We start from the raw sequence: 23388 nt of genomic DNA on the forward strand, positions 1-23388 counted from the left end.
AAACTGATGAATGGCGTCATCAAGAATTTTGGGGCATGCTGTCACATTATGCTGATGATATGCAGCTCTGTGTTTCTTTTTACACCTGCAGGTTCAACAATACATGTACTCACTGTCTGGCCTCAGTAATGAGAGCCAATAAAGTGAAGCTGAATACAGATAAGACAGAGGCACTCTTATTCCTATATTTTGTTTTAGTAGTTCTACTCTTACATTGCAAGTCACTTTGAGGCAGTTTTGTGTCGATGATAGATAGATAGATACAGTGAGGGGGGAAGTATTTGATCCCCTGCTAAATTTGCCTGTTTGCCCTCTGATGAAGAAATGACTGGTCCATAATTTTAATGGTAGGTTTATTGTAGCTGTGAGAGACAGAATAACAACAGGAAAACCCCCAGAAACCCAGAAGACAAAAGTCAGAGATTGATGTGCAGTATAATGAGTGAAATAAGTATTTGATCCCCTATCAACCAGCCAGATGTCAGGCTACCTGATATCTTCACTGTATGTAACGAGCTGAGATTAGAAGCACCTGCTGTAAGAGAGAGGTCTTACCTGTAATCCCAGCTCATTACAGTACCTGTACAAAAGACACCTGTCGACAGAAGCAATCAATCCAGCAGATTCCAAAGTAGCCACCATGACCAAGACCAAAGAGCTGTCCAAGGATGTCAGGGTCAAGATTGTAGACCTGCACAAGGCTGTGCAGGTTAGTGAGAAGGTGACAACAGTTGGTGCAATAATGCGCCTCCCTCGGTCTGGGGCTCCATGCAAGATCTCATCGCGTGGAGTTGCAATGATCAGGAGAACGGTGATGAAGCAGCCCAGAACTACATGGGGGGAACTTGTCAGTCATCTCAGGGCAGCTGGGACCATAGTCACCATGAAAACAGTTGGTAACACACTACGCTGTGAAGGACTGAGATCTTGCAGAGCCTGCAAGGTCCCGTTGCTCAAGACAGCACATGTACAGGCCCGTCTGCAGTTTGCCAATGCACATCTGAATGACTCAGAGGAGATCTGAGTGAAAGTGTTGTAGTCAGATGAGACCAAAATCGAGCTCTTTGGCATCAACTCAACTCGAGGAATGCTGCCTACAACCCCAAGAACACCATCTCCACCGTCAAACATGGAGGGGGACATATTATGCTTTGGGGGTGTTTTTCTGCTAAGGGGACAGGACACCTTCACTGCATCAAAGGGATGATGGATGGGACCATGTATCATCAAATCTTGGGTGAGACCTCCTACCCTCAGCCAGGGCATTGAAAATGGGTCGAGGATGGGTATTCCAGCATGACAATGACCCAAAACACACGGCTAAGGCAACAAAGGAGTGGCTCAAGAAGAAGCACATTAAGGTCCTGGAGTGGCCTAGCCAGTCTCCAGACCTTAATCCCATTGAAAATTTGTGGAGGGAGCTGAAGGTTTGAGTAGCTACACATCAGCCTTGAAATCTTACTGACTTGGAGAGGATCTGCAAAGAGGAGTGGGATAAAATACCTCCTGAGATGTGTGCAAACCTGGTGGCCACCTACAAGAAACGTCTGACCTCTGTAATTGCCAACAAGGGTTTTGCCACCTAGTACTAAGTCATCTTTTGCAAAGGGATCAAATAGTTATTTCACTCATTATAATGCACATCAATCTCTGACTTTTGTCTTCTAGGTTTCTGGGGGTTTTCCTGTTGTTATTCTGTCTCTCACAGCTACAATAAACCTACCATTAAAATTATGGACTGGTCATTTCTTCATCAGAGGGCAAATGGGCAAATTTAGCAGGGGATCAAATACTTTCCCCCCTCACTGTAGATAGATAGGTAGATAGATAGATGATAGATAGATAGATAGAGGATAGAGATGACCAGCCTAAACCTGAGGGTCCCTTGGGTTATTTAGTGATATATAAAATAACTGAATTGTGGGCATTGCGGTGGCCTGATGCTTATGGTGCAGTGGACAAATTCATGATGTAATTGCTATGAAGCTTTTCTCCAAATGTGATATATGAAGCTCTTTTCTAAAAAGGATGCCTTGCAGGTGATGAGCAATGTGTTAAATCAAATATGTCAGAATGATTTCTAGAAGAGACTTTAGTATGCTGGGGCACTACTCATCATGCCCTCACTGATTGTGTTAGGTCAGCAAGATCAGGAATCTGCAAACTAGTAGGTTTTAAAAGCCTGTTACTGGATGGATCGTGAGACACTGAATCTCAGTGGTGTCATGTCACAGAAAATCATTTTAGCATTTAGAATGGTGGGAGAGAATATTACAAAGTATAATATATATTTAAATGCAATAGTATGACAGTCTGGGTAACTAACAAATGCACTATTTATTCCTTTGTCAAGTTGTGCACATTCTCCATGCCTTTAACTGAAAGCCAGAGTCTAGACACATTCTCCATTCAGTGCACATAAAACCTAACGTATACAATGCACTCAGAGAATGGTATGAGGGCATCCTGTTCATGCATATGCTACCTGGGAGATCACTGGAGAACACAGCTCAATGAAACATTCCTCAAGCTATTAATGTTTAGCATTGTGTTGTAAACTTCTCTGAGGTCCTGAAACAAAAATTAAACTAATATATGTACTATTCTATTATAATTTTGTTAAAGGCCAGGCTTTCTTGGTTCTGGACCTAATTGCAAGTGCAGATCTACAAACATAGGTTTTCTCCTTACATCTGTATATTCAGAATGCTGGTTGATGAACTTGTGGAGTTTGTGAATGGTGGCATTTTTTAAAAAAATCTCCAAATCTACAGTGATGCTGGTCAAACAAGTGTTCTGAATACAGAATCCTCTAGAGACGCTCTGAAAGCTCTACCTGGATTTTACTTTACTCTTCCTTTAAGACAATCTCCATTGTGCATACAGTTCCTGCTTAACTGTACCACAGACAGAGCCATTGTTTACCCTCATCTTAATGCAAATAGTTCTGTTAACTATTCTAAAATACAGGATGTTCTCCGGGGATAATGACAATGTCTATGTTTGGATTTAATAACACAACCAAGGTCACATGAATGTCCTCAGGACAATGTGTTTCTTGCAGGGTAGTTATAAAGTGAAAATGCAGAACTAGTGCAGTGTTAAAAAATTCACATTATTCCAGGGTGCAGAAGAGATTAAATGGAAATTGACATTTGAAGCAGCAAATGGCGGGGGGTGGGGAGGCATCAGCATATGAAGTTGCTGTACAAACTCTGCTAACTCACTTGCACAGGCCAACCCTGGAAAGGTCTATACATGCTACTGCACCCAGTTGAATAATTTTGTTTCATTAGCTAACCTCAAATTCTAGTTTTAAGTGTAGGGGGAAACACACACTGTACCATCCGTAATTTTATTAACCCCCATGGTGTCCTTTCTCCAGCTGCTTCCCCTCCTCACTAAACCAAAAAGCCTCAGCTGTTGTGTCCTTTATTCATAGGGAAGATGCTCTGGACCCCAGTAATTTTGGTTGCCCTTCTCAGAACATTTTTCAAACTCTACAATATTTTTTTTTCAGTGTGGCAAGCAGCACTGTTTATCATATTTCAAGTTTGCATAAAGGTGTTGTGATACTGGAAGTTTTAACTTTCAGTCCATCATATTATAATTCCTAGCATGGGATTTGCTTTTTTGTAGCTTCTGCGCACACAGGCTGAATTCAGACAACTTCTTATTCCATTTCCCCAACATTTCTTTACCAATTTATTGGCTAGAGCAACATGGGCTAATCCACACTTTCTAGGCACAGGTCAGAGCGGTTTTCCATTCACGCTGCCACTTTCCTCTGGAAAACCTGCTGTTTACCACCAAAGTGGAACAAATGTCCATTCACAGAAAACCCAGCTGACATTTGTTCTGATTCAGCAGTAAACAGCTGGTTTTCCATGGGGAATGTGGACGAGCCCTTAGTGTTGTGTCCCAATGTCCGGAGGATTGCATGAATGACACCCACCACATTCTCTTTTTGTTGTTGTTATTGTTTACATTTTCATAGGAGAGAGAGTGCAAGACAAGACATGCAAGATAGACAAAGGAACACAGCAGAGAGAAGCGAAAGGGAAGGATAGGGAAAAGATGACTATGCATCTCAAAAGTGAACTAGTGAGTCCAATATTAAGAATCCCTTCAATAAGGCTGGAAGCCTATCCATCAGATTTTCAAGTGGAAGATAGCAGGATTCAGTTCCCTTTCTTCAAAGCAGCTGATCAGTTAGCTTTTTAAAAGTGATCCTTGTGTGTGGCCCAGGTTAACATTCTGGGACTCCATTTGATTGGGGCCATGATCTTCTCTGATCCGAGGAATTCAAATAACTTTTATTTCTTTTTCTCTCAGCAGCAGCAACAGAAGAACCAGAGGTAATTCCTGACCCAGCTAAGCAGACAGATCGTGTTGTGAAAATAGCAGGGATAAGTGCAGGAATTCTGGTCTTCATTCTCCTCCTCCTCCTTGTCATATTAATTGTCAAAAAAAGGTAGGTATCGTAAATTTGCCCTTTTCTTTTCATTGGGTGTTGTCAAGTAATCTAAAAGAATTTTTTTCACAGGACATTTCATGAAAACCTTTGTCAGGGACTACATTCTTATTCTGAAACTAAGACATATTGCAGAGTAGGGAACTAGTATTTTAGAGTAAATAGCAAACTTTCTGAAAAGTCCAAGGCTATTAAATGTATACAGACAATGGCATGTACAAAACATCGATGTAATTGAAATAATTTTTCTTATTTACCTACTATCCTATTTCATAAGGTTTAAGGCAATATTGGTATTTGCATTGGCGCTAATAAGTCTGCTGTATCTAGCCAGATTGTCTTAGAAAAGCTTGTATGAATTATGTCACCTTCATTACCACCTTTGAAAATATTAGAAGGCAATAGTTAAAATCACATTACATCACCATATTTTTTCCATTGAGTTATAAGTACACAAACCTTCAAATGCAAAAGTGTATTGGCAGGAGTCTGAACAAAAACACTTTTTTTCTTAGTAATCTCCAAAGGCATGAGAAAAAAAACAATAGCGCCATCTTCTGGAATAATAAAGAACTCAGGCAAAAAGGAATGACTGTAAAACTTCGCAGGGAATGGCTTACATGTTTCTTTTTAAATAACATTGAACTTTTAAGTGAAATATGATTAACTTTGTTAATCTGGCATAAACTTGCATAATCATCATCAATGGATTGTTAAGGTGCTAATAAGAAATGACCACATCCCTCTTTTCCTGCATTTTTTCTTCCTTTCAATCCCTTTTGGATGCACAAACCTCAACATTTCAGAGTAAGACAGTTTGGAGATACGAAACTGCTTCTACTGAGTCAGTTTCCATCTCGCCCCAGCACTGATCGCTCTGAGAGGGCACAGGTCTTCAAGGTCTCAGACCTTCCTCACCCAACCTGCAGTTCCTTAACTAGAGATGCTGGAAAATGAACCTGTGCTTTACCACTAACTATGGGCTGTTTTGGTTCAAAAATTTTGTGCATTGCAAAGAGTTTTCTCTTTTTCACAATTAAAAAACTCCGTGAGGTACAATTTTTTTGAAAGTACTTAGAACAAGGATAAATTTGTTTCTCTGTCATGTTGAAATGAAATAATTTTTCTATCCATTTTTACTAAGTAGAAAAAAAAATAGAATTGTACCTGAAAGTCATATGTGTCTAAATGGTTTCCATTAGATTTTTTTTTTAATTTTTTGCCTTTTTACAATTACCCCCTGGAGATATATAACATGGAGAAGAAACGTCTGCATTAGAAACCTTAGGTATGCTTATAGTGTTCTGTGTTAGTTAGATACATATGTGATTTTCCCAACAGTGCTTTCACTTTTTTTTCCCCCTGTTGTGTACCTCTGTGCTTAAGAATAAACATAATACTGTAGGGCAATTCATATTAAAGTGGCAAAAAGCACGACTTTATTAGGCATTCATGCAAACTAAGGTGTTGATTTTTAAAGTCCCAATCTCTGCTGAATCTAAAAATAATTTATTGTTAGGGTTGCAAAGATATTTCAGTAGGGAATGTCCTTAGAATGTAATTGAGCATGCAACTTCCCTTCAGGATTTGATGCTTACCTACTACCTCATCATATTAGGGGCAGGTATCTCATTATCATTTGTATGCATAGTAATGTGCCTATAGTTATCTGATAGGCTATTCCCACACCAATTTCAGCATCTTCATATTGGTCCTCTCTTGCCCTTCCCATGCTTCCCCCATACTCTGGAAGTGCACACTGAGAGGGCTGTTATTTATATGACATAAACATTAGGAGAGGGCAAAACATGGGGCACATGGACCCAGAATTACATGTTCAAAAACTGTGATCCTATGCACATTTGGACGGCAGTGTGACTTGTTTCCAAGTAGACACGCATAGTATTGCAGTGTAAGTGACCCATGGATTTATGTTATAATCTCAAGTTTCTTTAAACAGAATACATTTATAGATCTTATAGTTTAAAAAATAGGCCTATATGCATGGGCCCAGTTGCTGGCACATAAGATGGAGGGATGTGTTACACAGGGCATTAAAAGGAATCAGGCTCACAGCTTTCCCTAGTAGGCATGGCATAGGAACTTCCCAAAGACTGGCTTGGGGATTGATTGCAGAGTTCTTTGGGGCACTTCTGTTTGCCCAGCCTGTTCTACAGGTCCTCATGCCAGAATTCTCCAGAACTCTGGTTGAATTTCAGTAGCTATCCATTTAAATGCATTTGTTTTGTGTTTCAAGTGGGAAGAAACCTCAAAACTGTTATGGAATGCCATGTGTTGAAATCACAGTCTGTCAGCAACTGTAATTTCAAATCCCATTTTTTCCAGGGTGGGTGTCCTCATATACACACTTGCAAACACGTATTTCTGCATCTGAGGATAACTGTTGACAACACTATCAAAACTGTAGTTTCATCACCTGCTCAAGTTCACAGAAGTGAATTTCGATCTATTGAACCTGATTTTTATGACATTTTCATACATATGTGCCACAATGCCTAAGTGTTTTCCCAACTTGTTCATGCTGCAACATGAACAAGTTGGGTACACCTTGCAATGTAGGGACTTTCTGATAAACTCTGTTAATTTAGTTATAAATGTCATGGCTATAAATCCTCCCGGGACACTGATTTAATTGGGTAGTCTTCCTGTTTGCCTGCAATTGATCCCTGGTCATTGAAGAGAGTGTTTCATACATATCCTGCATCTATGGGTTCACAGAAGTGAATTTAAATATATCTGATATTGAATACACAGCTGTATTCTATAGGTTTTAAACTAAGATTCTTGCATTTGTTGGTAAATTAGCTCCATCAATTTAAATCCATTTCAAAAAATAAAATAAAAAGACCGGCCAAACCAGAAAGTGGTACATGATGTAAATGATACTTGGTTTTACAGCTGCAGGTGGTGCATAACATGCTAACCTCCTATCCTATTCCATATTCAAAATAGGCAAGAAATTAACTCAGTCACTGAGACTTCACTGGTTGGACATTTTTCACTATGACAACTTAATCAGGTGTCTCCTCTAATACTTAACGTAATTCGTTCCCTTTCTTCTTGTTTCCCGCAATAGAAGTGGGCAATATTACATGTGAGCCTTTGGGCAAGCGTCATTGAGGGTATTTCCTTAATCTTTGTTAATGCAGTACATTCCGAAGAGCCTAATGCAACTATATTGAAATATATTAGAGCTGGCTTAAAGGGACATTCACATTGCTATTTTTTGGCATGGTGTTTGGACATTAAAATGGTCTAGCACATCTTAAAGTTACATTATGCTTGCCAAATGAAATCCCCTTGGCTCTGGATGTTGGGAACTTCCCCATCAACACACACACACACACACACAGAGAGAGAGAGAGAGAGAGAGAGAGAGAGCGCTGCAGAAAGTATATTCAGACACACAGTAAAGAGGATTCACAGCCTAGTCTACTGTTCGTCTGAGCTTTTTGCCTTGATTGTTGGTAATTTCCCACTAATCTTCCTCCTTCCCAACTCAAGGGGTAAACTGAGTTGCAAAGGAGATAGATTAAGCGCAGAAAAGCAAGTTCCAAATTTCTCTGCATGTTTGAGAGCAAAATTCTCAGCAGGCAGAGCTAGGTTGATCTCATGTGCCTAAACATAATAGGTATCTTGACTCAGAGGCTTATAACCAGCCCAGACCCTTGCCCCACCGAAAGCAGAGGGGGGAACCTGTGGTATTCCAGATGTTGCTCAATAACTCCCATCATACTTGACCACTGACCATGCTGGCTGGGGCTGATGGCCACAGGGTTCCTCACATCTGACAAAAAGCCTATGCTATAAGTGTGGTATACCATTTGTCTGAATTGTGTGGAAACCTTGCTACCCACTGTGACTTTTTGTCTTATTCAATCAAGATTTGTAAGCTTTTCTAGAATAGTAATATTGAGCCCAGTCCATATGACTTACCAACATACGCACCCTTTCTCATCTTATGGTAGTTTCAGTCCATCAGTCCCCTTAATCATGTGAAACTATTGTCATTCCCATTGACTCAGTGGGACAAAACTGGAATTGCCTGAAGCCCTTTATGTTAACAAGATTTCTAAAGTAATCTATCCTCCTGCTTTCTATTTTTACTAAATGATTTTTTTCCTAATATACACCACCACACTGCAAACACAATGGAATTAGACTGAATATGCTTTAAGTTTTAATCTTAAGCGCTTGTATACTACTAGGTGCTATAAATATAACCATTCTGTACATACATATTAGTGATTCCATCATGTGGTATCCCTTTTGATACTTGGACGTTATTAACACTTTTAGGAAGATCAGAAAACATACCTGCTAATTTCACATTGGTTTAATTACTCTTACGCATTGAAACAGATTTCCAAATTTGATTTATTGGGGGGAAATCTGAGTGGTAAGCAGTTTTGTATGATTTCATGAATCAGAAGTGTCTTATGCTTTGCCTGATCATTTTGTACAAACTGATTTGAAGCTGAAGTAGATGAAACTCTATTAGCTGTTATAGAGTTTTACAAAGTAATCAAACTGCATAAGAAAAGGGATACTGCATCTCTTAAATAGCAAATAACTTTTTTTTAACCATTGTTGAAATATTTCCAAATGTACCTCATTTCTTTCCATTTGTGTACTTCTTTTTTTAAGCTAAGCATGTGTGTATCAACATTTTCATTTTTAAGATTTAGAAGCAGCAGAAGAAGAAGCTGTGTGTGTGTGTGTGTGTGTATGCCTTAGTATACATGCACATCTACTGCAAAAATGACAGCATAGACCTATTATCTATATAGGATGTTCCCCCCAAAAAGCCGCTTACACCTGTATACTTGTAAGCAGCCATCATAGTTGTTTGTTAACACAGCTCTGCCAGTTTGTAACTGAAAGTTAGACAAAAAGGAAAGGGAACAATTGAGAGCACATGACCTGTACACACCTGTTCTGTATGTCATGACATTTAGGTAGTTATCAGTCATCACATTTATGCTGAACTGCATGAAAATACATAACCCATTTAATTTCCTTTTTTTTCCCCTGCAATAAATGAAGTGTCAGCATGTCATTTTTCTCCAGCAATCTCTTTCTAATACCGAAATCATTTTTATATGCTAACGTATTTTTTTTATTTGCATGGCACCGTAAGGCTAATCAGTGCATGAGCAAGTTTGTAATGCTAACCAATAAAACATGATTTTTTTTCAAAAACGCACATTTCTCTGCTTTATTGAATGTGACCGAGTCACGCTTTTCATTCACCATTGCTTCTCTTTTTCCACTGTCTGTGATTTGCTTGCCAGGAGGAGCTACTATTCTTACTCCTACTACCTGTAAGTAGAAATGGGTGACTTACTTCTTTACGTGTATTGAAGATGCAGTATCCCTTTTCAAAAAAAAAGGGGGGGGACAAAAAGTATTAATACTTTGCTACATTTTTCCATATAATTTTGATTTTCTTTTTTTTAGGAGCTAAACATTTTCTAAGGCTTTTCGCTTTTATTTTTAAAGGGATATTGTATTCTAAATGAATGTAGAAACATTATTTCTATATATCTATTTGTTTCTTTCGGTTTCACTACAATTTAATTTTCATTCTGAAATCCAGTTTGGGCTTCCTTCTAGGTTCATGTAATGTGATAGGTAGTTTTCTTCATCAAGAAGATCTTGATGAATCTGAGGCAGAGTGAAGTCCTCCCACTTCAGGGGAAGAAATGACAGGGAATGTACCCTGTTTCTCACAGCACCCACCACCCAGAAAGAAAGAAAAAAGGAGCTAGGCTAAACTTTAGGATGGTGCTAGAGTGTGAGTCTGCTTTAAACTCCACTTCTGACACCATGTGTTGTGTCTGTAAATGACCTCAAACACAAAGGGCTCTTGAGAAACCTATTCAACCAGATCCATTTGTGCAGATCCCTTACACACGAAGGTGGCGTTCATGTGTTGGTGTTCTTTTACAAAATAAAAATGTGTAAAATGTGCAGTGGTTGAAGGAAGCTGATGCAGTAATGGGGGTGGAACTAAAAGTGTTCCCCAGTGTACATGGTGCTGACCTACATGTGAGCAATGCATACACTTATCAGGAGCCCCACATGAAGTAAAAGTGATGCACGTTGTCCACCATCACCCAACCAGATGAGGGCACTATGGTGGATGGGTGGGACAGCAGCTGGCCTCTTGTCAAGTAACAAAAAGACATGAGCCCTTCAAAGCTTCCGTTCATTTTGACTCTTCCACCAAAACCACCTAATTATCATTGGGAAAGTTGAAGAAGGCTTCTGGGCTGCTCCTCGCTCCTACCCTGTTCTTCTCCTCACAGTGGGGGAGATGGGATCCAGCAGCTGTTTGAAAGTGATATTTCCTCTGAGCTTGCAATGTTACGCTTTCTTTGAAGCGTTTAAGTGCTTGATCTCTCTTACTCTCAGGGAACAGACCTGTCAACAAGATCTATGCCTATCTTGTATGTTGCACATGGGATGCGTTAAATGGTAGCAACAGTCAGAATGGTTTGTAGAAGCATAGACAAAGTTTGAAGCAGCCTAATGCAGGGTTTAAAAAAAGCTACTAATTCAAAACAAGCTGCCATATAATATATGTACAGGCCTGCACTTGAACAGAGCTGCCCTTCAGTAAATCTGAATCATGTATTAAATGGAGAGGGTTTTGAAATATCAATTTAAAAAAACAACAAAAAACCCACTTGATTTTAAACAAAAGCTACCTAAGCTGCTGTAGCCTGACTTTGTTATCCTTGAGTTTACTATGACAAATTGCAATTCCCTTGTTAAATAACAGGACAACCAGAAGTAATTAAGCTATGCAATTTTCACAAAATAATAGAGTATCTCTACTCCCTCCCTTCTTACTTAGCCAACTGCATAGGCTGATGGAGGTGAACGCTGTGGTGGTTAACAACGTCTGTCTACTCTCGGCAGCCCCCAATACAAATTGCTGATTGTTCCCAAAACAACAAATTGCATGGGCTGAGCTAGAGTACCAAAGCTATAAAGAGCTGATGGCTGCTAGTAATACAGATGTGTCCACAAATTAAATATTTTTTGCAAATCTATTCTAAATCTAAATCTGATTCAGAGCAATGATCACATGCACATAACACTGCTGGGGATTTTGATACCAGTTAAGACTATGGTTAGCCCAAACACAAGTTGTGGGACTGGCATAGGAAAGAGAGTTACTAAGAGAAAAGAGTGGTAGTGCTTTTAATGCATGCACCCAACAAAAATCATTTAATATATGTTCACCCACAACTTAACATAATGGTGTATTTCCTGTTGCACTACCTGTTTGCTTGCTGCTGACACTCAGGAGCTCAGTGCATAGAAGTACTTAAGATGTCCTCTAAGTTTGGTATCTATAGATCACAGCACCACAGCCTTCTCAGGGAAATTAACTTTTTCACGGTTACCTACTTAGCTACTTGCAAGGCTTTAAGTACTGTTGACTTTTTAGCTTGTCTTAACCAGAAACCTAGCTGCAGTCTTCACTATATGAAAGACTATCCTGAAGGGTTTTTATGAAGTCTTATAAGAAGTGGTGCTTCAAAAATGGGTTTTGTGAAATGAAGAGATGGGACTGGTTATCTCCCCCCCCCCTTTCCTTCCTTCCTTCCTAAATGTGGCATTAGGACTGGAAGACTGAGAGCTTTAGTATATAGGTGAGAAAAAGCCATCTGAACTATAAAAGCCTTGAATAGTATGATGGGATTAAAGATCAGCAATAACTCTCCTATATTTTTAGTTCTTGCTATCCCATTTTTACACATGTAAAAGTTCTTGACAGCTACAATTCTAAATATAGTCACTGGTAATTTTGAGGAGGAAGTGTATGCTGAGAACTCTGTTGACAGAGGTCCATGGAGGACCTGCAAATCCATGTATGAAACACAATCACAAAACTGATTTTATGCCATGTCTGCTGTAAATATATAATGAGATGATAGCTGAAGGAACACCCACCACCACCATCTCATGTCTTTGTTCCCCCACTCTGGAATGAAGACACAATACTTTGAAAAGATTTAACTATGGGTGACTATTTATTATACTTGTAGAGGTTTGCCTTGAGCATTTAATTTTTCACCACTCTTAACTATACTCGGATAGTGCAGGCTTCCAGTTGTTAAAGGTAAAAACTAGGAAGGCACTCTGCCCAATTTGAGATAGGTAGTGAGGAGCTCCAAGTTAACTAAATGATGCGTGCTTTTGTTTGTTTGTTCTTCTTAAACAATATGCCAAGGAAACACCTGCCATTTACTTCCCACCCCTGCTGAACAGTCTTGGATAGAATGAAGTGTCATAACTCAAGGGTAACCCTCTTGCCAAAGCGCCTTAAACCAGGGAGCAATAGCAGGATATTTGTTAGCAGCCCCTCACCATGAAAATGCACCAGGGTGCTCCTCCACTTACCACAAGAGGAAGCTTACTTGTGCATGGCACCCCTCACGCCACTTGCCAACTAGAAAGTTTCTCAGGCCTTGTTCAACTCCCTCAAAGACAAATCACAATGCTGCCTTTAAAGACAAGCTTGCCGCCCCAGCAGATTGGTCCAGCCAGCATCACACAGTTGGCTCAACCCCTTGCCATGCTTCTTCATGGCATAGCAGTGAGGCAAACAGACCCCCATCCTGCTGCTGCAGGTTGGTAGTGCAGCTGTCTTGTTTACTGAGTGGATGTAGTGTAAATTTAGCCAAGGAACAGCTGTGTTGGGTTGACCCAGAGCAGTTCTCGACTTGCATATTTATTTAACAATTTTTGCTTTCTTGTTTATATATTCATCCAACTATTTTTGCCCCCAGAAGACTCAGAGCAGTTTCCCAACCAGGTACACAGCCAATTAGCATCAATCATCTTACCACATAGGGCATTCCAGAACAATTCACTGGGTGGAAAAGTACCTCCAAATTATTTCCCAGTCAAGTTACGTCTTTATTACAAATTATCACTATTTATAAGGCGCTGGCCTTGGAAAATGCAGCCACAGCAACTGACACCCAACTCTTTCAATATTTCTCAGAAAGTGAAGGAAGAATGCCCAGGAGAAAGAATAGTCAGGCCAAGAAAGTATGTTGTATGTGTGGTCAGTAGTGATAATATTGTGCTGCACTCAATGCTTGTGTGGAACCTTAGTAGATGTTTCTGCTTCAGGCTTATTGTGGTAAAGTAGGAAAAAGGCTTAGCAGCACTAAAAAACAACAACACCTCTAGTGTGGAAGCAGTCTAGGTCTACATGTGACCAAGCACACGAGGGCTGTGTTACTGAATTTGAGCAGAGACTTGTCAGCGCCAAGAATCTGAATGGATCCATATCTTGTTAGCTGTAACTGCATTTTCTCAATAGTATGAGAAGAGTGTCTTTGAGTATGTCCAGAGGACATTTTCTTCTTCACCAAATCTAGACATCCCTTACAAGGCAGATTTTTTCTTAAGGAGCATGACTTCTAAACAAGAACATTAATGCACATTTTAAAGATGTCTGTTACTTATCCATTAATATTCCAGAAATACCTTTCTCAACTGTTCTTTAAATTACAACTGTGTCACCCATTAAGAACATTTTAATATATGTTTCACACACACATACTTAATACATAGTATACCAACATGTTATTAATATGCAGTATATATTATGATAAACTATCCTGCTGACACTTTATTTGGGATTTCACAGTTCGAAATAAACAATTGTCCTGAAAGCAGGAGTATTGATGCAATTTGTGTTTAACTGCAAATTGAGTGCTCTGTGTCCTTAATTAACACAGGTGGTGTTTTGTGGTGTTTTATCTGTGAAAAATCACCAGCGTTTTACAAATATTTGTGTACTAATTACGATAATCTAATGCAGTTGCTTGTACCTTAAGGATTCAGCCCCGCCCAGTGAACATCTAGCTTCTCCCTCTGTATATGATAATGAATTTGTACAGGAGTGTACAAATGGGAAGGATATCAGCTATATAGGAATTCCTTTGCAAGCAGTTTGGATCCTGTGAGATTCAGTGAACATTGTGAGATTCTGTGAGACTCTGTGAACAGCACAGAATTCTGTTTTTAAAAGTATAAGCATAGAAGTCAAAATATTGTTCCCCCATTTGCCACGCTTTGGGGTGATGGTAGGGAACCTAATTTGTCCTATCAGGTCTCAAAACTTAGCCCACCACAGGGTTTGGGGCAAACCACGCTCGCCTGTCCTGTGAGTGAAGTTATATGATGTCAGGGAAGGGATGTTCAAGCTGCAGCTGCAAAAGAAAAAATAGGAATCCAGTGGGTGCTCTCATACTTTCTTTGTGACCAAAATTTGGCATTTAAAAAAATATTGCATCTTTTCCCGTTGTTCTGTGGGGGCGGAGGCAGGGGGTGCGGCGGGTGTGGTTTTCCCCGGGTGTCACCACTGAGGAGGGTGACAAAATGCCGGGCGGCACTTATCGCAGGGCCTGCAGTGTGCCTGAGCCACACGTCTCTCCTGGGAGAGATGTGGTGGCTTGGGCACACGCAGGCTCCATGCTGCCCAAACGGTCTGCCTTCTGCCTCCCCCCCCCCCCAGCTGTAGGGCGGCTGAGTGGGAGGAGGCAGTCAGGCAGACTCCAGAGGCCCCATGGTGCACCCCGCCCCTATGGGCGGCTTCCTCCACCGCTGATGGTAACAGAAATAATTCTTTCAGCTGTGGCTTAAGTGCAAGCCTGTACTGTATTGGGCTTGAACTTTAAATGACTTGATGTCATAAGACATCAGGAGATGGATAGATGGGAAGTCTACTTCTGGATCAAGGGCTGGATCCAATTCCTCACTTCTGCTGCAGGAGAACAGCTGGGGCCTTCATTATATACCTTTAGGCACCAGGCAAAACCCTACCTCTTCAGCCAGGCCTTTGGCTGATTAACATCCTATACCCTTTAAAATATGTTTGGTGGGGAGGGGAGGTTATTGGGGAGTTTTTTTGGGGGGGTTCTTGTTTTATTTTGTTATCTTGTATTGGTATGTTGTGAACTGTCCTGAGATCTACGGATGAAGTGCAGTGTACAAATTAATTAATTAATTCAAAGGTGATCTGTGAGATGTAATCCTAACATGAACAGAACTATCTTCCTTTTGTTGTGCTGTTTGCATACCTTTGCCAATCTAAGCAATTAAATGATAGAGCAGAAGATGTGGTAGAAAAACCAGAAAAATGAATTGTCTGATTACAAATCCAAACATAGGTCAAAGATCGTTTGATATAATTATGCTGTTTATTTGTATAAAGGTTAAGTTAAAATGGAATTTTGTTTCCAATTTGAGTATTTTGGCATAATTGCATGGAAAAGCAGCAATTAAACGGAGAGAAGAATATGAATTTGTAAACAAAAACATTTCTACACGACAAATATTATCTCACAACAAGAAATAAAAATAGTGGCATGGATACAAGTTTGGATCACTGCAGTGTGTAAATTTGTCCTGAAAACTCCTAAGAGTAGCTTCATCATTGGCAGTAGCAAGTCGGACGCACAAGTGCTTAATGTTCCCAATGCTTGCACTGTTCTTGATAGGCTCCTTGTGAAACTAAAGCTGAACTCCCAATTCTACCCACTTGAAAGCAAGTCCCAACTGAAATATTTCCAACTTATTTCTGAGTCGATGTGGTTAGGATCAGGCTGCAGGTTACTAAAGATGAAAAGTGCCCAAGTTGAATACCCTTCCTGTGCAAGTTCCTTTCCAGACATTACAACGGCAACTCATCATCTGAAACTGCAAGGCACTTGAACATTTTCGTGGTTGTGGGTACTAGAGCATCTAAAGCTGCTCTTAAGTTTGAGAGATTCTTTCATTTTGGTACTGTTACATGTTATTGATCACCAGATGGAAAAATTATGATGACTTTCATTTTTTTGCTTTTTTCTTTTGGCTTTTGGCTGGGCAGCAAACTTGCTAAGAAACGCAAAGATGCAATGGGAAACGCCAGGCAAGAAATGACCCATATGGTGAACGCAATGGATAGGAGTTACGCTGATCAAAGCACGCTTCATGCAGAGGACCCTCTCTCGGTCACCTTTATGGATTCCCATAACTTCAGTCCCAGATGTAAGTACAGTAATGGCAGAGCTTAAATGGTCGTTGTAACTGAAGCTGGCAACTTACTTTGTTTCTGTGTATAGGTGCTCTGTAGAGGTGCTGTTACATTTACACTAAATAAATTAATTTAGTGAGACACTTGAACTACAGTGGTACCTCGGGTTACATACGCTTCAGGTTACACATGCCGCTAACCCAGAAATAGTGCTTCAGGTTAAGAACTTTGCTTCAGGATAAGAACAGAAATTGGGCTCTGGCGGCGCGGCCCCATTAGCTAAAGTGGTGCTTCAGGTTAAGAACAGTTTCAGGTTAAGTACGGACCTCCGGAACAAATTAAGTACTTAACCTGAGGTACCACTATATGCAACAGTCACACCCAACCCCAATTTTGGGTGATGGCCCCCTCCTCCATCAACTCCCAGTAGCAGTACAGCCGTAGCTTGGATCTCAAATGCCTTGACTTCCAAACAAATCGGCTCCCAGAAATTGAAATTGAAACCCGGAAGTGAGTGCTCCAGTTTCTGAACGATTTTCAGAAGCCAAATGGCTTCCGCGGCTTCCAATTGGCTGCAGGATGGTCCTTGGTTTTCAAACGGTTCCAGGAGTTGAACAGACTCCCAGAACGCATTCTGTTCGAGAACCAAGGTACGACTGTATTGGTTCAGGAAGATCCCTCTCAGGCCAAACCTCCAGAGAGTATTTTTGGCAGGCGTGTTGAAAAATTCCCATCAATGATCTATACACTGTAAAAATGTAGTATCATGTGACAGCCATCTAAGGCATTCAAAGTACATTGTTGACTTAGCTGGTCCCTTTCCTAACTAGTGTACTATCTGGCTCAGAGACTCCTGCAAGCTGTTTGGGACAAAAAACATGGATTGTGAGACTGAGTACCTTTTTGCCCAGCCTAGTTATTTCTACCATTTTCTAGGTGCTCAGGTAATAGCAAGCACAATGGTAGCATTCTTAAGAGCGTATGTTGTCCCTTCTTTCCTTAGCCAAGATAAATCAATTAACTTGTGGTAACTCTCCTTGCTGTGCACTGTTCTAGTGATAGACATAGGTCCATACGTCGAATTTTCCACTTGAAGGGTGGGTTAAAGACACTATGCGGGATTCAATTTGAGAGGGATTGTGAGTGCTCATGGTAGATTATCTCTTCTCCTCAGTCTCAGGTTTGTACCTTGAAATATATTTTTTCCTTCCCTACCGGAACAATTTGTTCCATTAGTTCCTGCAAGAGTGGGAGAGAGACCCCGCAGGAGCCCAATCCAAGCATGAGAGAGAAGACCTCCTTCTCCACAGGTCTTCCACAGGAGGGTGGCCTTCTCCCTCACCCTTGAATTTGGCTTTCACTCCTCTCTCTAAAATTAGCTGGACTGTAATGCAATGGAAGGCCAATTTGAAGACATTTGTAGGGCTTAAGCAGTTGGTTTGGGATGCCAAAGCCTCCACAGTCCTTTGCTGTTCCCAAAGAAAGCTAATTTTCAGCCAGTGAAATCAGAAATTCTTGCTTAGAAATAATTTGGAAGTGTTAAAAAGTTTGCTTTTCCTTTAAAGTGAGTGTTTATGAGCCCATGGAGTTCTTTTCCATGCCTGCCTTGGGAGAACATCCCTAAAAGGAACTGTATGTAAATTAGGCTTAGTATGCCATAATTTACTAAGAGTGTAGTGTGAAAGTAAGGTGTCCACTTGCTGATTTAAGTACTTGTGATGTTTCACTTTTCTTTCATCAGAGAATTTGCTGATGAATGTTTCAATCAAGGGCATTTCAGCTACGCCCTGTGAAAAACACAGGGTGCATTTAGGCTAGAACTGAGTTTCTAATAGCAGCAATTGCTTCCTAACTGTTCAATTAGCTGTTGGCAGCTGCACTGGCAAAACTACCTGAGAGTTTACTCTGTGGCTGTCAAGCAGCAAATGCTTAGAAGATAGCCTAATTGGGTCGTAGTGGATAATTTTGTGCGTTTATGGCATTGTGGAAAATGCAAACATTGCTTTCAACAAAGCAGACTGTGTGTTCTCTGTTTCACTAATAGACACTGCTATGTGACTTTATAAAATTATCTATGTTTCTTTATTGATAAAACAAAAAATACACCAATTGAAGGTAATGTATTTCTTCACGAGCTTTGTTTTCCTGCAGTGCCCAATGATCCACTTGTGCCGACTGCTGTGTTAGGTGAGGACCTAGTCCATAATCTCTTCCTTCATGGATTTCATCTCCTTGCATGGTTTATAACTCCTGTCAACCAATATATTTACTGGGTGTCTAAACAGCTTGTTTCAGACTGGAAATATAAGCCTGCTGTTGGCAGAACATTCGGGTGTACTCATTTTCCTCGGGCAGCATCAAATAGTCAAGAGAAATGAACGGCCTTCCTGGACTTGAAATGTGCACTGGAAGCTGGTTTCTCCCTCACTTTGGGAGGCTAATTGTTGGTTTTCACAGCTTAATTGGTGGCTGCTTCAGTGATATTTCAGTTTTCAAAGCTGACCTTGCTTTAGAAGCAGTGGTGGTTTCACATATTCAACCTGATATGGTAGTGTGATTATGGATGCTTCCAAAAAGGCATTTATTGTAGGATCAGTGCTACTCATGTATGCAGGTTTCTTTCAGTGTCCACACAATGTGTCAGCATCAAAATGCCAGTCTGTATACCCTCCCCCTGCATTTAATCCCCATTTCCCCTTGCCAACAGCAAAATCCAATGAGGTTTTTTTTTAATAAAAAAGAGTAGCGACCAGTTTGCAGCAACTGACTTTTTAGCCATATTATGCTCCTGTCTGGAAGCACCCTATATCGCTGATCTTCTGCAGAATAAAATTTGCTTTTAAAACTAAAAACTGGCATTGAAATAATAACCAACTGATACCTCAAAGTTTGTTTCAAAGCACCACCGCTGAGAAGCTACTGGGGAAACCAGAGCACAAAGAGGGAGGATTCTGAAACCAATATTAAAGATCAGGAAGGGACTTTTCAGGAGACAAGACTAAATAGAAACTGAGTATTCAGCTTGTATTGTTTAGAGTTGCATTCCCCAAATGAGATAGTCCTTAGCTTTAAGGGTGCTGTTGAGTCCCACTTTCAAGATGCATATTTACCATTTGTACCACTCTGTGACACAGACAGCCAGTTAACTAGCTTCCTTCTTAGAAAATATATTACCTAGTGGCAGTTTTCCATGCCCTGGTTAGATTACTATACAATACTTTACATGAGGCTGCTTTTGAAGGTTGGTTGGCCTGTTAACAGTGACATCTGGAAACAAGCACATCCTGTTCTTTACTAGCTACCAATCTGTTTCCATGTACAATTTGAAGGGCTGACTTTGACCATAAAGCTATAAACAGCCTAGGACCTGGCATCTGAAGGACCACCTTCTCCTGTATGAACCTACCTAATTGTTGCGATCATCATGGGAGTCCCACTTCTAGTGCACCCATGTTCTTTAAATGTGGTGGGTGTCCACCAGCGACAGGGCCTTGCAAGTGGCACCTCATCTGTACAATTTTCACCACTTGTGTGTGTGTTCCCACCCATGTTTTGAATGGCTTAAGAAGTGTGACTGGTGGTTTTACATAGCTCTCAATTTTTATTATTTACTTACTTACTTGTTGGGCGTTTTTGATAATATTGAAATCTCCCTGGGAGATTTTATATTGAAGGATGAGGTAGAAATGTTTCAAATAAATATGAGAGGAAAGGGTCTATCAAATACCCTGGTCCCAAGTAATTTCAAGTTTTATAAGTCAAAGCCTACAACTGGCAGTGCGTCCAGAAAAGCAATGTGTTCAAATCTGTGCAGTTCAATTGAACCAATGGAAGTTTGAAATTACCTACGAAGGAAAGTCCATTAAAATGCACAGAGGTAATCTAACCTAGATGTTACAAGAGCCTAGATAGGAGAAGAAAAGACTAAGGAGAGAACCCGATACAAGTTTGGAGTGAAGTCCCTAAGATGGTTGGATGGCACCTTGTGTGCCTCATTTTGGCAACTCCTGCAGCCAAGCTGCTGCCAAAAGTATTCCTCTGCTTTGATTTGGACCACATCAGCGATGCCGTCTGGGCAGCCCAGGACCTCCATACACACTGCCCAGGCTTGCACCTCAGAGAATTCGCTTTGGTGCTGCTAATGCAGCCCTTTGACTTCACCCCCCAGAGGCGCACTCCATTTTCCTTCAAGACAGACGAATGCAAACAATAATAGATGGGAGGGACACTTTGTGTCACAAGTGCTACTTGAACAAGGAGTGTCAGGTCCAGATTTAATGGCACCCTCAGCCTGCCAGTGCACTTCCCACAGAGTAGGCCAAAGGCTATCAAATCATCAGTAGTACTGCATTGTTGTTCAGGATGTGGCCTAACAAACTCAGTCCAGACATTACCAGATCCAGAAACCCATTCAACATTTCTTTGGCCATTCCCAGTCCATATCTGCAGACAGCTTAATCCTGAAGCCTAATCAGCATGTGATTCAAGACAGAGTCCTATGGAACCCACCTGACAGGTAGCACCAACCATTAAAATGTTGTCTCCCAGTCTCCCATACAGTAATCCAGAAGGATATCTTAGTCGAATCAAAGGCCAGCTTAGGAACATTTGTTTTATCCTTTTCCTAGCATAAATCAACCAGTAGTGCAACCAAATGAACTCAAGTGCTAAATGCTAGCCAGAAACTGCATTGAAATGGATCCAAATTCCAATGGAAACTGATCCATACCCAAAAAGCTTATCACCGTATAGCGACCGCCTCAAATTCCCACACCCTTTGCCATATTGAATTCAAGCATCCCCCTCCCCTCCCCAAAATACATGGCAGTTTGGCGGCTTTGGAACATGATTTTATAACATGAGGAATAAAAATTTTAGATGTCCATGTCTCAGGCCCTTTGGAACTTGTTATAACTTTCTGAGCTAAAAGAGTTAGGCCAGAATCTAAAAAACCATTTTAGCTGTTATCTAAGGTTTGAGCACATCCCATGGGACTGCTTCATTTCCCCCAGCTTTGAACTACAGATTCCCTTGCCATATCACAAACTATTTTTAAAAATACCCCCGTTTTTGTTTTTTAAAAGCAGTTTACAATGTGGCACAGGAAGTGGTGTTTGAGAACCACACTTCCCTGTCTTATCTTAGGTGGATGGAGCTAGTTCATTGTACATACTACATTTTTACCTTGCCCTTATGATAAGGACCTTAGGTTGGCTTCCATGGTTCCCTTTCCCCTTTATTCTTTAAAAAACTTTGTGGAGTAGGCTAGGAATTTGCCCAAGGTCATCCTATGGGCTTCATGACTGGGTAGGGATTTGAAATCAGGTCTACTATACTATAATAGTAGCCCCAACTCAGGGCTCCATAGCTGGTCAGGTGTATGGATGTGGGTCTCCTATGCACACATTCAGCATTGTGTCAAATGCCCCATGCTTTTTCTTCAGCCATTTAGTAATGATTTGATTACAGCTTTAAATTATAATTAACATATCTAAATAATTGCTAATTTTAAACTCGCTGATTGGGTGCTGTTTTCCTAATCCTTCTCATCAAGAGGCTCTTGCTGCCATGTACTCACTACACAAGTATATTTGATGTGACATTAGAGCTATCAAAACCTCCAACTGAGTTAGGTGAAACAAATCTTTTGACATGCAAAGGTTAATCTGTTCAAATTTTAGTGAGACAGGCAGCTGTGAAGAGCAACCCCAGGGCAAAACTGAAAGGCAGCCTGACAGTTTCAGCATGCATTCACATCACAGTGTGGTTTGTTGTTTGTTGTTCATTGACAAATATTATTTACGTGAGGCAAAATGTATTATTTGGAGTTCATGAGAGCTTGTATTTATGCTAGAGATTTGATACCATTGCTCATTCTTCCTTTTTTTTATATTTGACATTTCATTTCATTTCATACATACATACAAAAAAATGGTTTTGTAATATGTGCATGTCTGTGGTGATTAAAATGGCAAAAAGTTGTTTAGATTTCTTTATGATTCCAAAATTGTAGAAGCTATTTTAGTTACCATTGTTATAATGCTTCTACAGCTTTTAAGCTTAAGCTTTGACTGTTTTCTAACATAAAAAAAGTTTTCGAATGTCTCAAGATTTATTTGCTTTTTTTAATGCTTCAATGGGCTACAGTCCCTATAACTGGTAAGTATTTGAGGAGACAGGGTGAGTGTGTTGAGATGTCACACTGAACCATAGAACACACAGCCATGAAACATAGTTTCAAGTTAGCTTATTTCAAACAAAACATAATTAACCAGGGTTTTAGCTGTTCAAACAACATCCATTACTGTTCAGAATCAACCTATTACTAAACAAAAGCTTCTAAACTAATCCTCCTCAGAGGAGGTAAACTGGGATTGCACAAGTCTAAGCCTTGCATAGGCTGATGCCCATCCTGTGGAACCATGCTTTATAGTATATTGTGTGAATGTTGGCTGGGTAAATGAGGTGATTTATATTACAAGATATATGGTATAATGAATGAAATACTGTCTTTAATATGACTTTGATTTGTCATTCACACTGTTACTCAGTTTAATGAAGCACACGATGATTCAAATTAAAACCCCATGAGATCATTTAAGAAGCGGGGTGGTTTACTTTAATATAATAACATGATTGCTTTTATGGTACTTAAAAATGACTTTGGATTTGATCTTTGTTGGACTTTGATATGTGTCTGTTTTGAAATAGGATCCTGCTTTGTTAGTTCAAATGTTTCATGTTGGTGGAGTCAGATCAGTGTGGAAGAAGTAAATTCTTAAAATTCAGATTTGGAATGCAAGTAATCTGCTACCAAATTGGAAGCTTCTGTGTTCTGTCC

At 40.2% G+C, this 23388-nt stretch overlaps 1 protein-coding gene across 14 annotated transcripts in view; it reads left to right on the forward strand.

Annotated features, from left to right (window-relative positions):
• The window catches only part of PTPRK (protein tyrosine phosphatase receptor type K), a 327907-nt gene that overhangs the window by 278699 nt on the left and 25820 nt on the right, over positions 1-23388 (forward strand). For 3 of the 14 annotated variants that reach the window (XM_082216021.1, XM_082216029.1, XM_082216030.1), the window contains exons 14-17: positions 4336-4474; positions 16401-16561; positions 18699-18734; positions 22695-22706. In XM_082216021.1, the coding sequence (XP_082072147.1) occupies positions 4336-4474; positions 16401-16561; positions 18699-18734; positions 22695-22706 (348 nt within the window). Of the gene's footprint in view, positions 1-4335; positions 4475-5720; positions 5763-9789; positions 9820-16400; positions 16562-18698; positions 18735-22694; positions 22707-23388 lie in introns of all 14 variants that reach the window. The other 11 variants (XM_082216033.1, XM_082216034.1, XM_082216022.1 and 8 more) reach the window with 8 other exon arrangements.

This window comes from Podarcis vaucheri, assembly GCF_965113315.1.
Source record: "Podarcis vaucheri genome assembly, chromosome: 3".
In the NCBI taxonomy this organism is placed as follows: domain Eukaryota; kingdom Metazoa; phylum Chordata; class Lepidosauria; order Squamata; family Lacertidae; genus Podarcis; species Podarcis vaucheri.